The sequence below is a fragment of the Aplysia californica genome, unplaced genomic scaffold (assembly GCF_000002075.1).
Source record: "Aplysia californica isolate F4 #8 unplaced genomic scaffold, AplCal3.0 scaffold00190, whole genome shotgun sequence".
Lineage (NCBI taxonomy): Eukaryota > Metazoa > Mollusca > Gastropoda > Aplysiida > Aplysiidae > Aplysia > Aplysia californica.
This window is the reverse complement of record NW_004797460.1, coordinates 973,980-1,000,967: the sequence shown is the minus strand read 5'-3', so window position 1 is coordinate 1,000,967 and position 26,988 is coordinate 973,980. Positions and strand designations below refer to the sequence as shown.

The 26,988-nt window shown below is 38.3% G+C and overlaps 1 protein-coding gene across 18 annotated transcripts in view; it reads left to right on the top strand.

Annotated features, from left to right (window-relative positions):
* The window catches only part of LOC101856265 (probable phosphorylase b kinase regulatory subunit alpha), an 86,433-nt gene that overhangs the window by 46,240 nt on the left and 13,205 nt on the right, over window positions 1–26,988 (top strand). For 4 of the 18 annotated variants that reach the window (XM_035969863.1, XM_035969875.1, XM_035969872.1 and 1 more), the window contains 11 exons: window positions 2,534–2,560; window positions 3,534–3,626; window positions 8,860–9,073; window positions 9,923–10,001; window positions 10,368–10,445; window positions 11,524–11,600; window positions 12,388–12,466; window positions 13,112–13,241; window positions 14,102–14,200; window positions 17,592–17,597; window positions 26,717–26,781. In XM_035969863.1, the coding sequence (XP_035825756.1) occupies window positions 2,534–2,560; window positions 3,534–3,626; window positions 8,860–9,073; window positions 9,923–10,001; window positions 10,368–10,445; window positions 11,524–11,600; window positions 12,388–12,466; window positions 13,112–13,241; window positions 14,102–14,200; window positions 17,592–17,597; window positions 26,717–26,781 (947 nt within the window). Of the gene's footprint in view, window positions 1–2,533; window positions 2,561–3,533; window positions 3,627–8,859; window positions 9,074–9,922; window positions 10,002–10,367; window positions 10,446–11,523; window positions 11,601–12,387; window positions 12,467–13,111; window positions 13,242–14,101; window positions 14,201–17,591; window positions 17,598–19,781; window positions 19,794–20,858; window positions 20,954–26,716; window positions 26,782–26,988 lie in introns of all 18 variants that reach the window. The other 14 variants (XM_035969876.1, XM_035969864.1, XM_035969878.1 and 11 more) reach the window with 9 other exon arrangements.

Here is a 26,988-nt window from a genome sequence, read left to right as displayed (position 1 = left end):
CTCTTGTGTTGTTCAAGTTTTTCACTAGTGAGTCTCCTGTGTTGTTCAAGTTTTTCACTAGTGAGTCTCCTGTGTTGTTCAAGTTTTTCACTAGTGAGTCTCCTGTGTTGTTCAAGTTTTTCACTAGTGAGTCTCTTGTGTTGTTCAAGTTTTTCACTAGTGAGTCTCCTGTGTTGTTCAAGTTTTTCACTAGTTACTCTCCTGTGTTGTTCAAGTTTTTCACTAGTGAGTCTCTTGTGTTGTTCAAGTTTTTCACTAGTGAGTCTCCTGTGTTGTTCAAGTTTTTCACTAGTTACTCTCCTGTGTTGATGTAGAGAATTTATCTGTGGCTTTGGTTTCCCCGTGTCACAGAGTCCATCAAAGACGAGGATGATAACTCGGATTATTCCATGCCAGGTCGGTGGCTTTTGCTCCAGCTGTCAAGCTTTGGCCCCTTAGTTATTTTTGTTTGCTTTGAGATTTTTGTATTCACTGGTTTCATTTTTACATGGAGGAAGAAGTCAGTTAGTGTCCAAACTCTTTTCAAGGCGCTGTTGGTGATGTTTGACATATTTGGTTAACGTCTTACTGCTGGTTATGAGATTTTGTCTCTCTCTTGGAGCTGTTGGTGGACAGGTGTACTATGTTTTCATTTAATGAGCTATATAGTGTAAAGTGTGGGTGGTTGGTGGGTACTCTGGTGTCATTTGTTCCTTCTTTCTCATCAAACATCTTGTCTCCCCCCCCCCCCCCCCCCCCCCCAGGCAGTGCTACTGTCTGAAGTGTCTTTAGGCCATTCCCAAAGGGGGGTATTAACATGTTCTTATGCTCAGTAGAATTGTACATGGGCTGATTTATCAATGTCTTGCTCATACTGTGCCAGAACAATTTTGGGGAACTGCTGATTTTTCTTTCCTCATCCTTACTATCGTCATTTTCCTCTACTTCTTTTGTATGTTTATCACTCTTGTGAACTGCTATTTCTGGGGTGCCTTCATAGTCGAAGCAGACTTTATACTGTTGAGGCTAGAGAGGTGAGCAGAGTAAGCCTGATTCCCTGTTTGGGCTTCTCTGTTGACATCCACCCCTTGGCGCTCATATGACCTTATGCAGTTGCGAGCGCTATAAAGTCTTACTAAAACAAACAGAACATCTATTGTTCTTATCTCTCCTCTTTCTATTTTGTTTTTGCTACTCTTGCCTCCTTCTATTTTGTGTTTAGTACTCATTTGTAACACTTCTAATCTTCAGCACCTATATGGCTTTATTGTGGTGCAAGTGCCGTAAAACTCTTGCTAAAAACTAAAGTATAGTTCAGTGGAATAAATATCATGTGAGAATGTTTCCAAGGTCTTGGACCAAAATTAGTTTTTCTTGTTTTGGAAAATATTATTTTCTTCTATTCAGACTAGCAGTATAATTTTGGGATATCGTAATGACTATATTCCAATTTATTAGTTGCATGATAAAATGATAAGGAAAGTATAAATATTGATAATTACAGTGAAATGAAAATGCAGTCTTTGGGGATATTTGACTGAATTTTAAAAGAGTTTTTCTGAAGATAAAGCTACTAAAATGATAAAATTGACTATTAGCTCAGTTTACTAGTTGAAGAGAAATTAGGGAAATGAGCTGAAGTTGGCTAAGTGTTTTGTCTCTGCTGTCTTTTTATCTTCCTTTACACATTTTCTTTTGATAATTTTGTCTTCTGATTGATGTATTTGTTTTCTATAGGGTAGAACAGAAACGATGCCGGTGTGAAACAGCGGCTGCAAATTGATATAATTTTTTTAAATGAATTAATAGATATTGTTCCACTAACATGGCAGAGCATTGTGTGTTGCAATGAATGTTTCGCGTTGATCCTAATTTTGTAAAAATGTCCCACTTTCAGCTGTCACCATCACCAAAGACAGAAGTGCAGAGGGTACAGTGCACAGAACAGCAGCCTGGGGGCTGACCCCAGCTTTTGTCTCCCTTTTTGATTTGATGTTGGAGGGTTTTTCCCCAATCAATTTGCTGAACCATTTCTTTTTTCCTGCCTGCTAATTTACTGTTGCTCCTGTCTTCTGATTTCTCTGGTTACTGTTGGAGCAGTTTTATGTTACAGTTTGTGAATGATTAGATATGTCTGTATAGTTTATTAAATGTTTGATTGAATTCATATTAGAACTGATTTATGATTTGAAATCAGATAGATATGGCATTGTACTTAAAATGTTGTATTGCATTAAGGTTTGAACTGATTATTCTGTTATGCTGCAGGGTTATTGCTTTTTAAAATGATTATTGAACTATTATTAATGACACATATGTCATTGTGTATTGAAGTAATCCCCTGGTGCATAATTCATTGCTTTGTTGTTTTTTTTGGTGATTTTTTATATTCTGTTAGTGTGGTATTGCTACCAGCTTGTGTTACATGTGGGGCCCCAAGCAACAGCTTGACATTGATGTTAGTTTTGATTTGTTTAGGGTTTTTTAAATTGTTGTTTTATTATTTATACTGATTTTGTTTTGTTTTTGTCATTGCCTTTTTTTTGCCCTTAAGACGGGGAGAGAAGAGACCCAGAGCTGGGTAAGACATTTCCTCCTTGTATGTCTTTCCTTTCTGCTTTGCCCGTTGGACCCCAGAACGACAAGGCTCTTGACTCCATGTCTCATCAAGAATCCGATCACTGAAGCTCCAGGCTGTTTGAAGCCCCACTGTTTTTCTTTCTCTTGCAATGAAACAAAAAAAAAGAATTCAAAGACACTAGATCAGTGCTTGCCCACCTGGGCGGGTGGGGACCATCGAGGAGGACGATTTAGTAATTTTTGTGGATGGTGGGGATTATCCATGTAGTGACGGATGTATTAAAAAATTGGAAATACCTGTACATTGCAGGTAGGTAATATGAAAAGTTTAGCCTTTTAACACTTTGCCTTCATATTTTAGGGAAAATCCAAAGAAACTGGGTGGTAAACATCGCCAATCGATGAGATGAGGCGGCAAAGTGTCAAAGCTAACAAAATCTGGCGCTGATTATTATAAAAAGGGTTGACAAGCACTGCATTAGACAAAGAAGTCCTTCAGAAGTATTATGTTGGTAGAATGGTATTTAGTTCAACTGAACTGCGATGATAGAATGAGCCTTGTTGTTCAACGGGCGTGCCTAGCCGTGCTCTGAATAAGAACGCCTGAACTGACATGCATTATTGATTCTCATGAAGCATTTTGGGTAACTTGAATCATGATTTGTATCGGTGGATTTTAAAATTATTTTATTGAAAGTATTTTCTGCATCTTCTTCAACAGCAAAAAAAAACCCCAGACAAAACTAACCTAGTCTTGTTCAGGCTTGTCTGATTTTATGATCACATAATCCCTGACCATGTTTTTCTTCTTTTTTCCCCTCTTTTCCTCCTCTTCTCCCACTTTGTCCTCCTCCTTTATCTTGCCTCCCCCCCCTCCCCCCCAACTACCCTCCTACTATTCCACCCGTGCTCATCTCGCCCATCCTCACCCCACGATCACCCATCATCTCTGACCTGCCACACATTGCCTTAAGAAGGTTCTAGTGGCCTGAGCAGACAGAACTCATCAGGCAATACCTGTGGCTCTCCGCTGAGCCCTTCCTCGAATCACAACTTCAGCTTTGATGGTAAAAACTTTCTTCTTCTCTTTCTTCTTCTTGGTACATCTGCATGAATGTCTTTGGCTACGGTGGGGTTTTTTTAATTTCTGTTGGAGCACCGTCTTTATGTGAGTAGACTGTTGTAGTTGACCAACATTTGTATATATCCAAGATTTTAGAATTCGCTTCATCTCTTTACTTTAGTTCAATCTTGTCTTCCTCTGCACCTGAATGTTTTCTGTTACTTTGCTATGTTGCTATGTGTCTGTCTGTTGTCTTCTTTTTGTGAGTAAAGTGGTCCCTTTCAGTTAAACTTTATTATTTTCTCTTTTTTATTTGGTGTCGGTCCTTGAGTCCCACAGAACCATTAGGTCAACATGTTTGATTTTCTACCTTGGAACTGGAGCCGTATTTAAGACTCACTTCATTATTAACATCCTCAAAGGGTGTTGATAGACTATCTTGAAGGGATAGTGAGTCTAAATTGAATATTTCAAAGTGGATCAGTTTTGTAAAATTATGACTTCGCAGGGAAGGGAGTCTTGGCTTAGGCAGATGGAAGGTGGGAGGGTTTTGGGGGGAGGGGCAGGGTGTTACAGCTCTTGCATGTGTGGAATAAAAAGTCAACATTTGATTTGACATAATCCTGCACCCGATGAATGTGATGAGCACTTTCTGCCCTTTAGCTATGAGCATTACCTGTACATTCAACTGGAATTTACGTCTTTTACACCACCCTTTATGTGATGATACAGGATGTCAATACTAATACCCCCCCCCCCCCCCCTGAGAAAAAAAAGTGAACCAAAAGGGACCACTGTGTATGCTGTTGTGTTGTAGATCTATTGAAATGTCTATTATTTTGTATTCATACACTATGTAGTTTTCCTTTCTCTTCATAACATCGACCTCTCTCTGTGCTTCATTATTACTATTTCATTTTTACGCTAATCATGTCCTGGCATGATTCTTTTTCATCTGTTCTTTGATTTTAGGATCAGTTTCAGGGTTCTTCAAATTGTTTGTGATGTGTGTGGATTGGTTTTGCATGAACCACTTTCTCTTTTGTTTTATTGGTAGGTTGAAATGGAAATAAGGGAAGGAGGAAGAGTGATTGATCTAGGTTTTAGAGGAAAGAAATAGTTCTAAAGTATTTCTGCAGACTAGTATAAGACCAGAATACATTTTGCTCAGTTCATGAAAACAGGATGGCAATAATTGTCATTGTAGATTTAGATGGAAGTGGTGATTTCACTTCGCTTACCAGGTGTTTAGTTGTACTAAGCCCAGAATTTTGATAAAATATAAAACTTTTTTATCTTCAGTTGACTCTATGTGGTATCGGATGGATGTGCTCAAAAATTGTTTTTATAAAATTCAAGTTCTAAATATTCAAAAAAGCACGAACAGATGCATAATATATAATCTTTAAAGGAATGGAACAGGGTTGTTTTTTTCTCTCCTCAGAAAAATAATTATGTTTTCTGGGTTTAGAACAGTTGAACGTCTTGCCAACAATTTAAGGGTTTTTAAGTTTATAGTGATCTATGATCTAGAGTTATAAGTCATTTGGTTTACATTTGAACATTCATCTTCATTATACAATTGTGGTAAGATGACTTTTGTAGAGCTTTAGCGTGTAATTTTTAATAAGTCAATACATATCATTATAAGGGATCTTTTTTTTTTCAGAATAAAGACAAGTTTTTTGTTTTCTGTGATTAAGTTAAAAGTTATAGATTACTGTTGTTGATAATAGATTAACGAAGTGGCTAGCCGTACTTAAGTACGGTTAGCCTGAGAGTCTAGCCATACTTAGATCTAGGTTTAGCCCTGTTGACTCGAACCTGTTGAGTACACAGGTCCCATTAGATCTGGATCTAGTAGTTATTCAGGTTTAAATAATGCAAGTCAGGAAGGCACCTTTTGGTTTTGTCTGAAATACGAATACTCGAATACTTTAGGCTTTGCAAACTAAAAATTTCATTTACAATTCAGCCATCTAGTACGGGTAGCCTGCCAGTCTAGCCGCACTTGTACGGCTAGCCTAGCCGTCTAGCCGTACTTTGCCTGCCAGTCTAGCCGTACTTATCTTAGGCCCTATTAACATTAGGAAACAGGAGGTTTAAAATACATGCTCTGTCATTAAGGCACCTGGTTTCGTCTCAAATACAAATACTTTAGGTACTGCAAACTAAAAATTTATTTACAATTCAGTATGCCTTTTTTTAATGGTCAGTCTAGCCATCATATTAAGAATAAGTACGGCTAGCCTTGCAGTCTAGCCGTCATTAAGTACGGCTAGCCTCTTCCATAGATTAATATATGTCCATACAAGATTGCTTTTTTCTTTCTAGATTCTTTGTTTCTCATTACTATGTGCGCCCACCCTCTCTCTTCCCCCCACTATTCCCTTTTGCACTCAGTCCAGTCATTTTCCTTTTATTCTCTCCTCTGGTATCTCCCAAGTGGCTCTATACTTTTTGATGTTTCATCTTTCTTTTTTCAATGTTCTATATTTTTCTCTAGCTTGTGAACTTTTTATAAGTTTGGGTTTGTTTTCAGAGATATTTTGAAGACAGGACACATGCTGGTCATGTCATGTTATCAGTTTCTTTGTTAATGATTCTTCGCGTTTATTTCATTGAAGGAACAAAACACAAAACCTGTAGCATGATCAGTGACAAGACATTTTCTACCCTTTTCTTTTACTCTCCTTCCTCATAAATCCCACTTACTGTTAGAGCATATTGTATTCTGTAGAGTTCTATAGACGCTTGCTAGGAAACGGTGGCCCACATTTCCTAAATTATTAGATAATTGTTTACTGATTGTATTTGATATGTCGATGAGTTTGACCCTCTCTCCATAATGGGGAAACAACTGAGATCTGCCGATATTTATAACTATGGTTTAGTGTTCTCTTTGGCATTTTTATTTGATACACTTGTTTGCTGTGTGCTTGTTTTATGCTTTGAAAAGGTGAAACAAGTTTCTGTGAATACACAATTAAGTTCCATCTTATCTTGGTTATTTTGATCTCAGCAAAGTTTTTATATAAGTCTTACAAGTTGCACATATAGGCAGCAAGTTAAGTTGAAGATATCTGTAAACATCAGCATTTTCAAAATTTAAATAATAGATTTAAGGTACAGGCATTTATTATGCCCACCAAATTTTAGGAAAAAAATGAAGTTTTGGTAAATGGGGATGAAGCTGTGGTACAGGCAAGCAGATATTTATAGTTGTTGAGGAAAACTAGCATAAACAATAATACAGTATGTTGCCCGTAGACGTTCCGACTTCCTAGAGTTAAGTCAGCTCTACTCTGTTTTGGTTCAGCTCTTTAAAAAAAAATTCTCATTTTCTATCAAATGTGGATTATCGTTTCATACAAGAGGTTAGAGAATTCTTTTCATCTTCACACTGTGCCTTCGTTCGTTAGTGTTCAGAATGTGTTCTTCGATATTTTTTCCTTTTGTGCTTGTAATTGTATGCTGAGTTGGTCCAAGGTTGAGATCTGATGGCAGCATTTGCTCCTTCAGTTTTTTCACCAGAGGATCCAGTCGCGCGAGAGTTGGTTCGAAGCCTTGACCATAACAGAGGGACTACAGAGTTTTGTGGGGATTTGGGTAGAGCTTTTGTATAATTTCACTCATGCTTACTCTAACATTCAACAACCCTTTGTTTATTTACTTTTCACAGCACTATGTTTAACTAAATAAGCACAGGACCATCTCTAGATACCCAAACTGTAACAGTCCCTTTTATACCCAACACTTGTACACTGATTGTTGAAGTATACTATAAATTTACTGCACCAACGAACTCCCAAGTTTGTATATCCATGTGTAAGTCTGCTTGATGCATGCCCCTGGTTTTTTTGCTGGCTGAATTTGTTAATTTGCAGAGACCTTCTGCTGTATAAATGTTTTCTTTTTTTTTTCAGTTTCAAATTGATCTGGTTCCTGTTATACATCTAACAACGATATGCTGCTATTTTACACCTTTAGTTTTGTTCATTTGAATTATGACATTTTCTGGTTTCATTCTCTAGTTCGTAAGACTAAGGTGCATAATGTTGTGATTTTACCTATACTTTTATGTTTGAGCTTAAAATCATAAAAGTTTTAGAGTTTTCTTGTAAAGTAAGTCTTTTGATATACTGGTCTTTGATGGGGCTCCTGTGAAAGCATATTGCTTTTTAAATCTTTTATTACTGCGAGTTACTTTTTGTATTTTATGAGGTCTTTCATAATCGTAGTTTTTACTGGGTCAACTCTGAATCATATAGCCATCAAGAGTGCCCTGTGACCAGAGAGTTAATGATCACAATTATACAAAATGTGTCGATGGGATGAAAAACACCTACACTACAGGTAGAAGCTACTTGTCCTGAGAAATGTGTAAAGAGTGATAAACAATATTAAGCAGGGAATGTTACCTGTCATATAATCGTGTTTAGCAAAATCTATAAAGCTGCTTACTTATACTACGATTCTGACATTTACGAAAGATTTTGGGAAGACAGTCCAACGTATCAGCTTCATGTACTAATAAATATTAATGTCAATAGTAAACTTATCACTGTTAGACCGTTTCATTTGCACATTATAATTGTTCGAATAAAATGTGCTTTGAGTTTTTCATTTTTGAATGTTGGTCAATCTGCAGGGTATGAAGTAGCAGTAATTAGAAAATAAAATCTCCATACATTATTGTTTCAAAACATGTTAATAAATCCCTATTCTTTCTTTCCTAGTAAAATATTTTATGAAACGTTGTTCTGGCCTGATAAACTTATTTAGTCTAATTGTTAAATAGTCATAGTATAATCAAAACTTCAGGTTTTAAAAAAAATGGTATACTTGAGTTTATGAGGCTTTCGCATACAAAGAATTTCACCATGATGAAATTATACTTTGTTTTGTTTTTAACACTTTGCCATCACTAGGGTCATGTAGTTAAAAACCCTTGCCATCAAAGTCAAAGGCATTTTGGGGGAAAACCAAAGAAACTGGGTGATAAACATGGGACGCCAAAGTGTTAAAAAGTAATGTGCTTATTTCTTATGTATAGTTTACTGAGACTGAAGATGTTTTCTGCCCAAATAGTGAGAGAAAATAATTATTCTTTTGATGCTTAGTTTCTTATTGTTTGATAATAATTATATTAACCTATTTTGTCAGTGTGTGCCTCTTTCCACTGTCTCTGTGTTTCTGCTTGTATGTGTACTCTAATTTATGGGGTGTCTTTTCAGCTGCTCAACGCATCTCCCACCATCTGAAGGATGAGACAGACATGAGCGCCAGCCCCTCAGACAGCCCGCACACGTCGCCCAAAACGTCTCGAAAACACCTCAAATCTGTGTCGGAGGTGGAGGACACAGACACCACTGAGCTGGTGGACCAGCTGAAGCAGACGTCGAACCTACAGGAGCAGGCAGACATCATACACTACTTGTTTGTTACCAAGTGAGTGGGGGATGGGTTTGAGGAAGAAGGAAAACGAGGAGGAGGAGAGGGAAAAGGACAAGGAGGAGGAGAAGTAAGAAAAGCAGGCAGACATCGTACACTATTTGTCTGTTACCAAGTGAGGCTTGTGTTTAGGGAGGAGATAGAGGAGGAGGAAAGAAAGGAAGAGAAGCAGACAGACATCATACACTATTTGTCTGTTACCAAGTGAGGCTTGTGTTTAGGGAGGAGATGGAGGAGGAGGAAAGAAAGTAAGAGAAGCAGACAGACATCATACACTATTTGTCTGTTACCAAGTGAGGCTTGTGTTTAGGGAGGAGATGGAGGAGGAGGAAAGAAAGGAAGAGAAGCAGACAGACATCATACACTATTTGTCTGTTACCAAGTGAGGCTTGTGTTTAGGGAGGAGATGGAGGAGGAGGAAAGAAAGGAAGAGAAGCAGACAGACATCATACACTATTTGTCTGTTACCAAGTGAGGCTTGTGTTTAGGGAGGAGATGGAGGAGGAGGAAAGAAAGTAAGAGAAGCAGACAGACAGAGGGACACCACTTGTCTGTTACCAAGTGAATGATGGCTGGGTTTTAAGCAGAAGATGGAGAAGTGTTTTTAAACTAAAGGAATGGAGTGGTATTGATTGTAAGGGATTGTTGTGATATTTATCCTGTGAGGTTGTGTTTATATCCTAAAAGTGAGTAGCATTAGGATGTGTGTGTTAATCCTAGGGTGTATGTTGCTGTCTTTATCCTAATGATGTGTGTGACTGTTTTTATTCAAAATGTGTGTGTGTGTGTTTATCCTTATAGTGCGTGTGGCTGTTTATCCTTGGGGTGTATGTTGCTGTATTTCAGAGGCCCCGACTGGGACACCCACATGGAAGAGAACAAGAAGGTGCCTGTGAAGGAACTACTTATAGAACTCTATGAGAAGGTAAGTGCCCCACTCTCAGCTGGACGTTTTCATTGAAGTTATCTATCCTAAGTTATGCCATTCCTTTCCCCTCAAACATAAAAACTTGTGGTTTTCGTTTTTAAAAAAAGCTGCACATAAAAATGCTCAAGGCTCTGCTGGGATAGCAATTGTTGTAAAGGCTGTTTGAGTGTGGATATGGGCCATATAAATCCAGTTACTATTACTATTATTATCAGCACTGAAAGTTAGTCAGAACTTAGTTCATTTTTCAGGGGGGAGGGGTTTGCAAGGCTGTTATTATGACCCTTATTGTGTTGGATGTGCTTCTCTTTACTCAAACTCAGCCTCTCCTTAACTTATATCAATGCTCACTGTTCTCCACAGGCTGGCCACTGGAAGCAGTGGTGGCTAGTGCGCCACACAGCGGGAATGCTGAGGAAAAGAGTGGAAGACTTGGCCTTGGTATGAGCGCTTTTTCTCATTTTAGAATACAGATGAAATTGTTCACAATGGCCGCCCTTTGTCAAGGGGAAAAGTGGTTATCTTGGATAGTGTTATAATATCTTTTTTTAAACACAAGGGGGAATTGTGCTGTTATCGATTCGGTGTTGTTGATCCAGAGGGGGAGTTGTGAAGTGGTTGTTTGGAGGGTGATGCTGATAGGGTCTACTTCTTTATATGTCCCTCTGCCGTTTCTGTCTGCCTTGCTCTTTTCCAGCATTTAGTGACTGGTTTTGTGCTGACATGTACATCCCTTTTCTTTAAGGATAGGCTTTAGAATTTATGTATATTTATAAAACGACAAGCCCTGATAGCTTGTGCCTGCCTGCCAGTCTAAGGAAGAGGCCACTGTAGTCAGTGTCTAACTTGTCAATGCTGAACCCAGGCCTCAAGAGAGGGGGAAGTACTGAAATGGAAAATAGGATTGAACATTTGGGCCATGGGAGTTATTGGAAAGTTATGTGAACTGTAAGAGAGTAACATGACCATAAATAAGCACTTTGACCTTTTATACCCTGACCATGCTGAGACTACCATAACCTGTGTGTCTGACCTGCTTTGTGAGTCACGCCTATATTAGATGAAATCACCTTATTTTTCACGGAACTGCACGCTCACAACATCAACATCATCACAGACATCTTAGCAAGACCTTGGCCGAAGTAGATGTATATAACTGTTCTGGTTGGATGATAAATATGGGCTTTAAACATCTAACAGTGAGAGGCAATCTTGCTCACTGGTGTACCAATGGTTAGGTGCTCGGACAATTTCACTTGCCATTGGTGTACTGGTGGCCAGGGCTCAAGGGGTTAACTTTGTCATTTCAAACCTGTTTATGAATAAACAGTTTAACTTCATGATTTAAAAATGTTCATCTAAAAGCATTTTATTTTTATCTTTGAGAATTGTTCAGGAATAAACATAATTTTAACTCCATCCTTTGAAAATGTACTTAAATAAGCCTTGTCTTTCCTTTGCCCCATCTTCCTTTTTAACTTTTACTGAAGTGTCTGACGTATTATTGTTTGTTCTGTAGGCTGCCACAGATCTGCTGGTGAGACAGAAGCAACTCTCAGTGGGCCTCCCCCCGGACAATGAGACAATCATCACCAGGTGAGCGGGAGGAAGGGAGGGTGTAGAGAAAAAAATTTTAATGGAAGAGAAGATACAGCATTCTCGTCCCTGTGGTTTATTGGTTTCATATTTCGCCATGGCTTGCAGAAGACTTGAGTTTGATTTCGGAGTTCGGAAATTTTTTTTTAAAGAGTATCTCTTTCTGCTGGGTTTCTGTATCGCTCTCAGCCTGGGTTGGTTCTGACTGGCAGGGCTGAACCTGTCCTGCTCTGAAATTATCTTAACTGTGTGGAATGTGGCATTTGAAAAAAGATGCAGTGTAATGGAATTTGTCAGGTTTCTTATCAGTATATGATGAATACATTTCGTGAGGGGCACTGTGAAGATTTTTTCCTCAGGATGCAGTATCAGATTCAGGTCCTCTAGGACTCAAACCCACAACCACAGTTTATACATTCAATAGCATTTATACATTGTATCTGTGTATTTCATTAGGACAGTGTGATGCCACCAGTTTGATGTTTATGTTTTTGTATTTGGTTAGAGATGCCGAATCTCAGGATAAATCCGGAAACCATATTCCTTGTAGTCAGAATTTGCTTGAGTACAGGCTGATCATTGAGAATTCGTTGCACCTTCTATGAAAACAATCTTGATACAAAATGTATGAAACAAATGGTCCACAAAGTTTTGGCACTTTCTACCCAGTGTTTGGAAAGTTGAGGATTTTTTTTTTCACAGCCAGTTGCCATTTCTGATTAATGTTTCTGTATTTGACCTAGTGCTGGGCTCACCCTTACAAGAATCTCTTGTCTGAATTCCCCAGCCCTCTGCCCCCTGATGAGTTGGCAGCCATCATCTATGAAGCCTGTGGTGAGGATCACAGCACGGCATCACTTACACAGGTCAGCCAGTTGTCTGTTCAGTGTAGTTCCCGTCAACCTTTTCATAGCCAGTGCCCACTATTGTGACCTTTGACTTGCTAACATTTTTGCAATGTCCAAAATTGATCCAGCACTTTGTAAGTGGTGCATTAAATAACACGTGTCACTACCCAGGTTATCCCTGCTGTCGGTCAAAACTACCAAATCGTCCACGAGTGGATGATACAGCTCAGGGTAGCAAGCACAGATTTAAGTGGTTGGTGATGGCTCTGGCATGGTGTACTCCTCGTTGTACTGCTTTTCAGCGTTATTTTTTTCTTTATCTTTAATATATATATATATATATATATATATAAAATAAATGTTTGACCCTCGGGGACAAAATGTTGTCCAGCTTAAGCCATAAATTCAGCTTTTGAAAATTTTCTGACTTCGCTGTGAGCGAAATTGTTGATTCTTACAAGAGGTGTGAAAGGTAGAATTGCACAGTTTTACTGTTTGTTTCAGCGTGTGCCACTTTACCTAAATATTTTCAAGATTTTTTGTGAGTTGCCACTTTTACCAATCGATCGTATGGTACAGGGTGAGTGAAAAACCTTGGCATTGTTCAGTTTTCTTACCACAGTGACAAATTGTAAATTTTATTTTGTTATGATCATCACTCAGGAGCTGTTAGTGTACCTGGCCATGTTCATTCGTACGGAACCACAACTGTTTGACGAGATGCTGCGGCTGCGAGTGGGGCTCATCGTGCAAGTCATGGCGTCAGAGCTGTCCCGGACTCTGCAGTGTTCTGGTAGGTCACAGGCTGATCCCACACTTGGGCACTGTATTTGTGAAAAATTAAATTTTTTTGGATAGGTTGTACTCCATTCTGATTGTTGTCTCATTCTTCTTCTTCAAGCATCAGATCTGAGACAGAAATTGGCGGTCATGGTTCACCCCTCATTTTTCTGCTTGAATGGTCTAAAATATCTTGTATTATCCTGTTCTTTTCTTATTAACTATTTACTCATCTGTTTTTCTTATAAGGAGCTTAACTCCAGCCTTTTATTTTGCAGAGGTCATGGTGTGATTTTCACAGCTCTTTCTTTTAAGCATGTTTTCTAATGTTGCCGATATAGTGTCCCTGCTTTTGACCTTTTCCAGTTATCCTGCTTCTGTCAATATTGTGTACAGAGATTTGTTTCATGTGAAGTGTCTCATCTTTTTGTTTAAATATTGCATTGTAAAATCTAGTTATTTTACTCTAAAATTTAAGCTTTTCCATGCTGTAGCATTTGAGAACTGTTACCAGACTTTTATATCTGTTTTTGTGGGTAGCTGGCGGGTGCTCTGGTGTGGTTTGCTCCTTCTTTCCTATCAAACATCTATGGTCCTGATCTCTTCTCCTTTTTTGTGTTTGTTACTCTCTTGTAACACCTCTTATCTTCTGCACTTATATGACCTTATTTTGTTGAAAGTGCTGTAATACTCTTACTAAAACTAAAATCTGTTTTTGTCCATTTGTATGTGTGAACATAGTTGATGTGCAGCTGATTGTTGACCCTCTTTTGCAGTTTGCTTCTTCTTTTATTCAATGTTGTTATTGTCCAAACCAGGTCTGCTCCTGGGGAAACGTTGCTCAAAACTCTAATAAACTATTTCTGTTTGTAGGTGAGGAAGCATCAGATCACCTCCTCAACTTGAGTCCCTTTGAGATGAAGACGTTGCTGCACCACATCCTCAGTGGAAAAGAATTTGTCATCAGCAGCGGTAAGTCACGCCTTACATCACTCACTGTGAATATTGCGTGTATAGTGTACAGTAGGGTTTTATTCCTGTGTGAGCTTTTACCGTGTGAACCTCTTTCATGACATTACTAGAAGATATTAGTGACGGGTATGTCTTTTATTGTTTATCTCAAATGGAAACGAATAGGATTTTACACTGTTATAAGTGAATGCTGTGTATGAAATACGCCGTTATCTGCAGAGTCACCTCCGTTTACTTTTTTGTGGTAGGGGTATGAAATAATTACATGTTATTTCATAAAGGCAGCTGAAAGCACTCCAGCATCTTGCATTCTTTGACAGGTTTCTCTGAGTAAGGTTGAACTTTGTATCCTTTGGGTCTTTGAGCTAGGCATTCAGTAAAGCATTGTCATTTTGCAGGTGGTTAATATGTTTGTAATTGGTGATATGAGCAGTCTTGGTTAAATGTTTACTGCTTGTTTGCTGTGTTGCAAGTTGCAGAAGGTACTTCTTCAGGTCATAAATGACTTTTAAAGTTTTCACAACTGACCTTTTATTAGGGAAAATCCATTCGTTTACTCATATCAGGGTTGTCTACTTTGCCTTATCGTTGTTAATCTGAAATAAGGAAGCCTTTACTGAGCTATAGTCGTAACGTGAAAATAGGAAGTGATCTGTGAGCTTTTTAGCCGTGGAGATAATGTGTGGAACAGAGAAGGTGAAACAGGACACAGGATGACCTGAATAATCAGATTGTTAATTTGTTGAGTGCGGTAAATAATGCCAGGATGTTGACACTCCTGATAGGGAAATCCTGTTATGTAACATGGTATGTTCTTGGAGTTCAGTCGTCACAACAATGACTGAATATAGATGTTACAAATAGGGTTCGGTCGTCGCAACCGTGACTGAAAATAGATTTTACACATAACCTTCATTGATTACTTTGGTACAGCTCTTTATGAAGTGTTTATTTCAGTATGGCAGTGATACTGCAAAGATGAAGCCCAAAATATGATATTATGCTTGATAATGAACACAAAATGTAATAATAGAGTATAACACAGAGTTGAAAAGCATGTTTGAAGATTAGTTTACTAGCATGTGTGCTCAGTTTTGATATGAAAGCTGAAGTAGTCAATCACATAAAGAATTCATATTTTGCTTGTATGATAGTTCCTAGGTTTGAATGTTTTACTCAGTTTATTTAGACTGACACTAGTTGAAATAGGAATACGACTTTATTCAGTAGCCCAAAATAATTAAAATTTTGCCAGGGTATTTTCAAGAGAAGTTATTCTGATTTTATCATTGCTTCATATGATTTTTTTTCAAATGTACTGCTAAGAAGACAATAACAGTACATGTGATCTGTCTGTTTTTATATCCGAGGATATGCCACCCAATATCAAAAGACTGCGTCTCTTTTATGTAATGAAAAAAGCCAGGACATGGGGAAATTTCAAAATAGATGTCTGCCCAGTATTCTCTTTCCTTTTTTTTGTTTGTGTCTTCGTTTTGCATGGACCGCTCCTGACCTGATGTTTTGTTGTTTCAAAATGTGGAAATGAAAGTATTCTTATGGGCATCATGAGTAGCAGGGGTTTGCCTCTATCATCTGACCAGATTTGCAGATGTAGTAAAGGAAGACATCTATAAATGTTTGTTTCCAAGTTTGTTTGTTTTTTCCTTCTTGAAAAATGATGTCATCATTTTTTTTATTTTTAGTTATTTTTAGTTATTTTTGTTAGATTAATTTACTTTTTCTAGCTGAAGAAAGTTTAGTGAAGGCTCTTGAAGTGTACTTGCTTTTGAAGTGCAACTATGTAAGGAAGATGAGTGGAAGCACTGTGTACCACTGAAAACGATTCCCAAACCAGGTGAGGTCCTAGATCAGTAGTTGTCAACATTTTTTTAGCCAAGCCCACTTCTGCCAACTTAGAAAGGCTAGAAATTTTGTACCTCTGACCTACATGGAGCATTAAATAATACCTGTCACTAGTTGGGTGATCCCTACACAGCCCATTAGGATTACCAGCAGAGCTGTTAAATTACTTTTAAAAAGGTACTTAAGTACAAATTTAAGTACTATCTAGGAAATACAATCTAGAAAATGTTTAAGTACTTCCCTGTAAAATGTATTTTAGTACAAGTACTTTTTAAAAAAGTACTTATGAGTACATTTTGAATACTTTCTACTAATAATGCTAAAACACTTCAGTGCTAATGCAAAACCTCATATTCAATTACAGATCCAGTATAATTGATAAATTAGATAATTTATTATTAAAATGTAAACAGTATACAAATCGTTTGAATATGTACACTGAACATTAGTATACGTGGAAGTGGTCCTTAAAATTGAAAAAATCCCAAGCAAACAGACACAATTAGTGAGTGTGTGAGTGATATTATCAGTAGTACTTGCTTGAGCAAGACAATGCAAAAATGTGATCAAATGTAAGTCAGTGCCAGAAGAGAATCTTTGGTACGGCAGCATATTCCTAAAGACCAAAGTGGCTTTCGATTTGCTTCAGCACCACAAATACAAGGGCTGTTAGGGCCAAGAAATCTGCTCTAAATAAGTTGAACTCAGCCAAAAATAACAAAGTCGAAAATCGATGCGAAACAAAACTCTTTCCGTTTGCCGGCACTTACCCTTTCATGAAGCTTCAAAAGAACTGAAAATGTACTTAAAAAATACTCAAAAGTACTTTTATAAAAAGTATCAGAGTAGAGTAAAGTACTGGTTCTCAAAAATGTACCGGAGTACAGTAAAAGTACCAAAAATTGTAACGTAAGTACAAGTAACAGAGTACTAGTACTCCGTTACAACCAGCTCTGATTACCAGATCCCCAGACTGGTATGCATTGCCCTAGATACTGAAAGGTGTAGAAACGACACAGCAAACTTACCTATCAGAAAATTACATTTTCACACTCCAAATACATCACTGTGTTCTCAAAAATATTGAATCATGGACATTAGCATGTGATTATGACTTTATCAGATATTTCATGAGAAGTATTTCTTGGGTGACCACATGTACTTCATGAAGTAGTACTTACTGCCATATCGATTCTCAAAGTGAATCACTTTCTACATACTCCGTATATCTCAACTTTTACTTTACTTTTCCGATCCAGCGGCCATTTGGGTTCTAGCCCTTCGGTCTGTCGGTATGGCAAAGAATTTACAGGTTTTAATAGGCTGTGCTTTGTGTACATCTCAACAAAACAGTTAATATGAAGTACTAAATATAATTCAGTTGTGTTGAAAAGGAACCAAGTGAGGACCTCATCTGTAAGATTAATAGTCTTTTTAGATTTCATCTTTTAATATTTAGTGGTATCTGTCAAGTTTGGAAAAAAAAAATATTTTCCATTTGTTTGATTTTCTCACTTCACATCAGAGAAAGGTGAGTGTGGGTTATGACAGGTCATCCATCTATGTTTGTTATATATAAAGTAACGTTGGCTTACTGAATGGGTTTATATTATTATCAGTCAAAATCAGGACTCAGGAATTGTTGCATCTGGTTTTCTTTGATTTTTGCGTTTTCTCTGTGGTGGAAAGATTGTGGAGACAGGGAGTCGCACTTTGAACATGCTGCATCATAAAGAATTATGTTAATGTGGCAAATGCTTCAGCATGCCTATAGATTTTGTTTGGGATTCTTTTTTATTTTACCTTTGCTACACAGCATCATACACATGCACACACTTTTCAGTTCCATCAGTACTCATGTCCTGTGGGGGGGGGGGACATTTTGAAACAAAAGGTTTTGTCTTTTCTTCAGTTTCTGATGTTTTAATTGGGGGGGGGGGGGGATTTTTGTGTTAACCTGTTTTTATTGTTTTCATGCTTTGTTTGCAACCTGTCGAGGTGTTTTTAGCCCTTATGTTTGCTTCTGTGTGTGTAACATTCTTTTTTTTTTATGATTACAAATTATTTATATGACTCAGAAACTGGTTTGTTTTGGGGGAATTTTTTTATATTTTTTTTGCATTGCATGATTTAAATTGTGTCTATTTGCTATAAAAAGGAATCTGTCTTGTTCCTGTTGCATGGAAAAAAATACCCCAGATGTGACGCTAATTTTAACTGCATGCAATTTGAAGTAAGCGCTCATAAATGTTTCTAATTGTGTCGCTTATATTAAGTTATAAGATGAGAAATGTTTAGTCGAGATTCAAGATCACCAAGTTCTTTCTAATTCTAGTCGATTCCTATTTGATAAATTGCTATTTAACTTCACATTGTTAGCTTTGTATGAGAAGTGGAAAACTATACTGATAAAAACAATTTCAAGACCTCCAATGAAATTGTAAAATGATATTATTTGACTTAAGAAAATGCCAGTTCTGCAAATAATAAAATGCCAAGATTTCCTAAATGTATTACAGAGTCCACCAGATTTCTTCTCTGGTTTATTTTAGTCTATCAAGATTCTGAGGAAAGGAAATAGCCGATAGGCCTAACTGTGTATATTGAATCAAGAAGGAAAACAATTATTGTTAGACTTCATATGAAAGCTACCAGTTGATGATTTAGCTCAATAGGTGCATCTAGAGTTACTTATTAATGAAGTGTGTTTTTCTGTTTTCGTTTTGCTTTCAGTTGTGTTTCAGCTTCTTTCAGCTTTTGTGGATTTTTTTTCTTCAGTCAATTAGACAAATTGTTGCTCTGGCAATGATCTTTGCCGTCTTCTTTATGTATGATGTTTCAGTGATAACACTGTTTCCAGCACTCAGCACTGGAGGATGAGTTACAAAGAACATTATGGGATAGACCAATGTTTTTCCACCATTTTAATTTTAAGCCAGCACTCATTTTGGCCACATTTGAGAGGCTTAAATGTCCATACTTCCCACCACATGCGTGTGTATCCAAGCAGGGCATGAAATAACACCTGTCACTACCCTGATGATCCCCACCGCCCACCAGAATTACCAAATCACCCACTTGTGGGCGATGTCCCCCAGATTGGCAAGCACTGGGATAGACTAATCCCAAGCATTTAGGAAATGGGGTATCTTTGACATTAGGGCACCTGAGGTCTGCTCTTTGTGGATGTTGTTTTTCAATAGGAATACATTGTCAGATGTACTGTCCGAACTCTGCATACGGTATTCTAATTTTTTGAAGCCTCATATTGCTGTTCAGGCTAAATTGATACTTTGTTAGTTATGTAGTAAAAACTTCTGAAACAATGGAATGGAGAATGCACAACACCAGGCATTGCTGGCCAGCACAGTCAGACTTCCTATGCCTAAAATTTGGAAGGTATTGTTGATGTAAAGCCGACCTTGTAGCTCTTATTGATCTTGTCTGGCTTAAGTCACAGTCATGATTGATATCGATGCACAGCAGAAGAAGCAGAAGAAGAAAAAGAAGCAGTAACAGTTTGTGGTAGAGCATATAGTAGGCCTGTGCGTTTACTGATACTAATGATGGGGATACAATTACTTCTTTTTGCATGTGTCTATTTGTTTGTTTTGAGTTTGTTTGCAGTGGGTAATTGTGTGGATGTGGGTAGCAGCAGACTGTTGAAGTGATACCTTTTATGATGTCCATGATTTTATTTCTGTTTGAATCACAGGGTTTTGCTTGCGTAAGCATCCTCTCTTTTTTCTGATTGAGTGGCTCGGGCTAACACTTCCTTCATGCATGCTTAATGTAAGCTGCTGAGGATTAGGGCTCTTCTGGGCTTTCACAGTGGGCTAGTGAGGGTACACAGCTTTACATGTGCCGCTTCATTTTTACTAGATGTTTTACAACATTGTAGTATTTTAGAGTTTGAACAAAGTCAAGGGGAGCTTTTGTCCCCAACTATTCTTTTTGGCTCATTTTATTAACTTTCTTTATGAACAGCTGCAGAATTTATTTTTTTTGCGCTTACAGTATGAGACCCAAAGTTTAGCTTTATGTAATGCATTATGAGAGAGGAAATTAATTTCGGAATACAAAACTTTCATGCTAGTGCCAAGCGGATTTGTATGACAAATAATATTGTATAGCATTGAAGCACGGCCGATGATTTGCCTCTAAACATAATTCTACTGAAATTAGTGCGTACACATTTTGGCTGGGAAAAGGGTTTTGAACTTTTACGTAATTGGCTCTTAATGATTTTGATAGTTACTGATAATAATGTGAATGAGGACATCATGAAAGGAAGTGAAGAATAAACTAATTTCTTACCACTCATTTCATTATTTGTACAGTTTTAACTAGATTATTTAAAATGGTTGTGATCCGTATGACGGGATAACAGGGACTAAAACTCTTTGGTAAGGGTGGGAAAAAAAGAATTACTGTCTAGCATGCACGTAGTGAACAGTTTTTCAGGTCCAGAATTTTTTGTTATACATGTTTATTCTTTGCAGAAGAGAAATTTTTACATAAAAGATTTCAGTGCCCTGCCCATTTGGCTATGTGCGTATTAAACTGCATTATCTCCTGTCTGCTCTCTTCATTATGTCTTGAATACTAACCACAACGCAGGAGATATGCAGTGTGATGCTGATAATTTCTTTTTCCATCATCATCATCACCATCTCTGCTGTGGTTGCTGCTGCGGTTGTTCATCTGGCTGTTCCTGTTACTGCTCCTGTCGCTGGCAACCCTGTACCCTTCCACCCCTTCCACCCCCACCGTGTGAATACCCATCATTCAGTGCCATGCGAGATTGCAGAGACCAAACTGTCAGTGAAAAGTCTACACTCTTCACATGAGACAACAAGGCTGTCCCGGCTTAGTTACAAGCACAAGGTTTGATACATAGCCACTATATAACCACCCTTCCCCCCCAAAGAAAAAAGAAATCCTTGTAGACCTATCTCTTCTACTCTCTAGTTTACTTTAGGTACCAGTTGAAGAATTCATAGCTGCAAACGTAACAATGAGTTGATGTTCTCCACAGACAGGAACATTGAGAATCATTACCATACTCTTCTTCTCAAGCCAAAGTCATTTCTCCGTGTCTGTTGCACAGCTGAGTTTTTTGTCTCACATAGAGGTTTTATCTGAAAACATGGGCTGTGTTCTTTACACTACTGCGTATTCTTGGAGCAGTGTCAAGGGGACTCCCAAGTCCTTTTATTTATGAGTTGTTTTGATGAAAACTATGAAAAGCTTTTGAGCAGCCACTTGCATGATGACTTGATGAAGGATTTTTTAAGGTTCACTGGCTCATCTTCGTTTTCAGTGAGTGTGGGCTTTGAAGTCTGTGTCTTGGGTTTGGCTGCTCTTGGACCTCATCATTGTGTTTCCCGGCTTTCCTTGGCCCTCAGCTTCTCTTACTTACATTGGAAAATCTTGTGGTTTCTGATAAATTAGTGAAACCTGACTTTGTGGACTGTCATGTGTGTCGTATTCTTTTTCCCACTACATGGTCAGATGTTCTAATGTTGGGGCACCGAGGCAGGTGAACGGCTGACAAGTTGTTGGGTGTTCTTGTCTCGCCCAATCATGTTTATTTTTTTTGTCCCCATGTAGTCATAAGAATCTGATGAAAGGCTATCCGTGAGGAGCTGATGTTTTTCCTTTACTGAAGTGTGCCTGTATCTGAAAATTTATTTATAGATATGACAGTGTCGTGCAGGGTGCCGGCAGGGTTTGAACAAAAAATTCTGTCTTGACGAGAAAGGAAGAATGATATGAAACAATGTATGGACATCTGTACTCGTTTGTCTTGTGTTTGTAAGCATTTTATTTTTCTCAGGATAGTTCATTTCAGAGGTGCGTTTTCCCTTTGTCACACTGGCCAGACTTAACTGACGAATGTGGGAGAAAATGCAAACTTAAATTCTAAATTTTAACTGTTTCTCTATTAGACCGTTAAATTTGTGTTAATTGGTCTGTTGTGAGCGCTTTTCTTCTTTTTAGTATAACTAATGTCTTAATCTGTGCTGTCAAAATATATGCACGCTGTTTGCACAATTGGTAATGTGCCAATTCAAATCCTCAATGGGGCTTTTTGGGACTTGGGAATTGTTTGAGGAGTTTTTCAAGACTTTCTTCCTGCTTGACTCGATCCTTTCTGAAATGTACATTAAATTCAGAGATCCCAAGAGTGTTGAAAAGGGCATTATACTTTAGAATGTAGTAAACATTTATAAAGACTCCAGGTTTTCAAAGGGAAATTCAAGTACATGACAGAGGAGACTGTTCCTGATTACTCCTCTGAAATTTTTTATTACGACTCATGACCTCTGAGACTTATGTTTCAATGACTCACAGTGAGTAATGAGTACACTTAGAGATATATGCTCAATCGCAACAAGCAGCCAGCACTCAAACAAACATATACTAGAGGTCAAACAAGTGAGGAGAAAAGGGATGCTACAATACTGACTACAATGAGCAATTTTGACGAAATGCGAGGGTTGTGGCGACTTGCCGTCAACGCCATCAACGACATCTGTGTAACACTTCCCTCTGTGTGCCGTTTGCTGTGTTTTTTTAGCTGTTGGCTGTTCTTGTTACCACTGCCCTAATATTTTTCCTTTTGTATAGATGATGTGTAAATAGTTCAGATCATTTTGTATTTTTTAAAATTTTATTATTATTATTATTATTACTATCACTTTCTTTTATTAGCTGTAGTAGTAGAGGTAGCCTGCATGGCAATGTCAGCTCATAACCCCCAAAACATATTTATGTTCCAACATATGCCTTCGGAAAATACAACTGCTATCACTCAACGTCGTATGAAGATTATGAGTTCAGCAGTCGTGTCTCCTGGCGGCAAGATTTTGTTTGAAGTACACAGATATTTTTGTACTTTTTTTATTAACTCTCTCATTTCTGTAGAGTGAAGCCTTTTTGTTTTAATTTTTCACGGCCTTACTAAACTTCATGCTTGGTATGTCATTTACCAGACACGATGTCTCAAAGCACATGCAGCATTTTTCAAAGCATGTTTGGCATGAGCCAGTTTCTTCTATTCTTGTCAAAATACTTCGTTTTTTGCCTTTGGTTTGCATTAGACTTTTTTTATAAACTCTTTTTGGTTTAGTTTGTTTTTTATTTTTATTTTTTTAAAACCTGTTTTTGTGTCTGTGGCGGACATGTATTTTAAGAGCAGTGTAAAGTAGCTACAGTTGTGGTGATAGGGTCAGAAGTCGAGGAGGATGGGGGGGGTTGCTGTTCTCTAATAATTTGTTAATCAGCATAGTCTTGTGAACAACATGGATCAGAGATGAAATGATATTATGTGTAAGATGCTGGAATGGGAGTCGCAAAAAAGCTGTACTTTTACAGTTTTTTTCGCTTGGAGACCATGACTTCTGCATTTCTTCACCTGTACTTGTTAACTGAGCTCTGCTGTCACATTCTGGGCTGTCTGCTCTACTCTATACAATGTTAATGTTCATGTAACATTTGCAGACACTTCTGAACGTGGGGATGGGGGGGGGGGGATGGGAAGAGATTTTGTATGACTACAACCCTTTGCTCTGTCTCTGTGCTTAAAATTACTGTTTCCATAAAACTATTTCTGAAGTAATTTTGGCGGGATGATTGGAGATCTGTCAGTTAATGGCTATGTATTTTTCAACTATACGGTGAAAATGAAGCACATGTATTCCCAATAATGAGCTGAGCCAATCAAGGAGGGTGGGGGGGTGGAGGTTTCATTTGACTACAACCATTAATTATGTGGCAGTGCTTAATTAATCAGTACTACCATGCATAAACTATTTTAGAGAAATTTCGTTTCCGATAGTTGGAGGGCACCGCTGTTGTTTCTGCTGTCTGTCTTATTTTTTCTATGCACTAAATAGCCGTTATTGTGTTGATGTGCTTCTCTTGACAAAAAAAAGGATAATTTTGGTGCAGTTTCTGACAACAAGCATGTTTTAAGTTTTGCTGATGTTTGATAAAGATTCGCTTCTCTCTTTAGTGTTGAACTCACAGTAAAAAGTCATTTCACTTTTAGCTTTTTTTATGTGACCATATGGGTATTTACTGTTATTCTTTTATTGTTTGGGGTATGTTATGGGGAGGGCACATTTCGTTTCTTCCACTGACTTTCTGGGACCATCTAACCTTGTAACTCTGTTGAATGAATTTAAGTTTATCTTGAGTTTTACTGACAATACAGTCTCAAAAAACGTACCTTCAGCAGAGGCACATGTTTTGTATCAGTTGAAGTGAGTTGTTGCACGGGGGGGGCTCTTGTAGGTTCTACTTCTTTACTTTCTCTCTGTTGTTTCTGCCTGTCTGTCTAACTTTCTCCCCGACTCTAGATGACCGTCATTGTGTCAATGTGCTTTTCTACACTAAGACAGAAAGATCCGTCAAAGAAAACGCCTGTGTCAGTGTTTGTTGCTATGAGTGATACACACCTGCACTACCACACTTTAGCTAGCAGGACTGCTCCATCAATTTGTACTGGTGCACAGCAGAGCTGATATAAGTCCTTCACGCACAACCCCACATTCCCTGGAGATAATGGAGCACAATGCTTTCTTGAGTTTGAGCCAGGTAGCTTGCTAGACGTTGAAGGACAACCCACATGGTTTTTGGACTCTCAAAATATTTATATGATCTGGAGGCTTTTGCTTTTCTCACCGTCCCTCTGCGCTTTTCCTCCCTCTTTGTAGCTGTTTATATATTTTTGTCTTTATTTATCTTTGTCTCTTGTCTCTCTGTTTGTGAATGTCTTTCAGTTTGTCTATACATCTCTCCCTCCCTGCATCCCTCCTTTCCTCTCTCTCTCTCTCTCTCTCTCTCTCTCTCTCTCTCTCTCTCTCTCTCTCTCCTTCTCTCCCTCCCTCCCTCCCTCCCTCCCTCCCTCCCTCCCTCTCTCTCTCTCTCTCTCTCTCTCTCTCTCTCTCTCTCTCTCTCTCTCTCTCTCTCTCTCTCTCTCTCTCTCTTTCTCAACTCTCTCTGTGTATGTCTTTCCTCTCCCTTCTCTGTACTGTCAGTGTTACTATGCAGTTGCATGGTGTGAATCAAGGCCTGTAGATAGAGCACAATTAAGAGTCAGGTAATTTTCACCAGGCAATTTAATTTCCAACCATTCAACCTTCTGACATGAGAAATTTTATTATTGGTAGGTTTTGTAAAAAAGTATTAGTGATTTCAAATACATATACCCCCATTATATACCAAATGCACCAAATTTGACAAAAGAATACACAATAACCCCCTGGGGCGGTGCTACTGACTGAAGTGTCTTTAGGCCATTCCCAGAGGGGGGACATTAACCTGTTCTTATGCACAGTAGAATTGTAAATGGGCTGATGCATCGATGTCATGCTCATAACTATGCCTGAACTGCAACAGGGAACTGCTGCCTTTTCTTTCCTAATCCTTACTATCGTCATTTTTTCCTCTATTTCTTTTGTATGTTTGTCACACTCTTGTGACCCGCTGTTTCCGGGGTGCCTTGATAGTCGAAGCAGACTTTGTTCTGTTGAAGCTAGAGAGGTGAGCTTAGCAAGTCTGATTCTTGATAAGAACTTCTGTGTTGACATCCACTCCTTGGCGCTCATATGACCTTATGCAGTTGCGAGCGCCGTAAAAACCTCTACTACAGCAAGAATACACAATGTACACAATGACAATTTCAAACGCGGTCAGTGCAGGCTTATCACAATGTTGTCAACCAAATTATAGAAAGTAATCATTTATCTTCCTTTGTGGCTGTACATGTTGACAAGTTACAGGAGTTTTGCAGCGAGAAGTATAGCAGTGACAGAATCTCTTTTGTTATTGTCGACCTCAGAAGCCAATTCACTGTCGAACCTGTTCAAGATGACCACCTGTAGTCTCGGAGAACAGTGGTCATCAGAGACTGGTGGATGTCTTGGACAGTGTCATCATTATATAACATAGACAAAATTCAAGGGTGGAAGTGGGAAGTGGTCATTTCTACAGGTGCCTTGTCCATTTTTAAATGATATTTTGACATTGTCCTAGATGTTCACGTGATCTGTTTTCCCCTCCACAAAGGACAATCATTTTTAACAATTTTGACTGTATATAAAATTGTGTTGTGGCACCATTAAACAACTTTAGCAACCAGACCTGACCTTACCAATCTATACAGAATGTAATGTGTTTGTTCTGTCAGGATTGAATTCTTTTCATTATTTTTGGCAAAGAACGGTTAACTGTTCTGTAGCTGTGGTAATTTTTTTGTTCAGATTCAAGCCTGTTATTTAGGACATCCTTTTAATTTTGCTCATTTTTCAGATGGTGTGTTAATGTTTTAAATGAAAACTGTAAACGCAGGTGAAATTATTGAATATTGATGATAGAATTATGATAGACCGAAAGTTTAAGTTAGTATATTGTAGTTTTACAGGCACTTGATAGCACCATGCACTGTGTTATCACTGAGAAGTACAACCCCCCCACCCCCACCACACACACACACACACACACTCACCTTTTTCTTTTGTAACAACTGGAACTGGAACAAAAAACCCACAAAACTGGCTCTTTCGTCAAGCAAGGCTTTGTTTGTGCATTCGTCTTCTCCCATGTCACCCATCCGCCCCGTTCTGTTTTCCTCTCCCTTAGCAGACGGAGGGAAACACCAAAAATTGGGCGAGAAAATCATGGACTTGGGCAGGCGCAAGAGTGTGGTAAGTGACAGCTTTCTGGCCTCCCCTCCACACCGGCTGCTGAGAGATAAGACGTTTTTGTTATTGTTTTTTCCGGGGCTGGCATGGGAGCTTGTTTAGGCTCTCTGCATGCTGCTAGCCTTACTAAGTCCACTAATTGTCAACAGTTCACGGAGAAATGTGCTGTCGGCCCATGATGCTACATCATAACTGCAAAGAGATATTTTT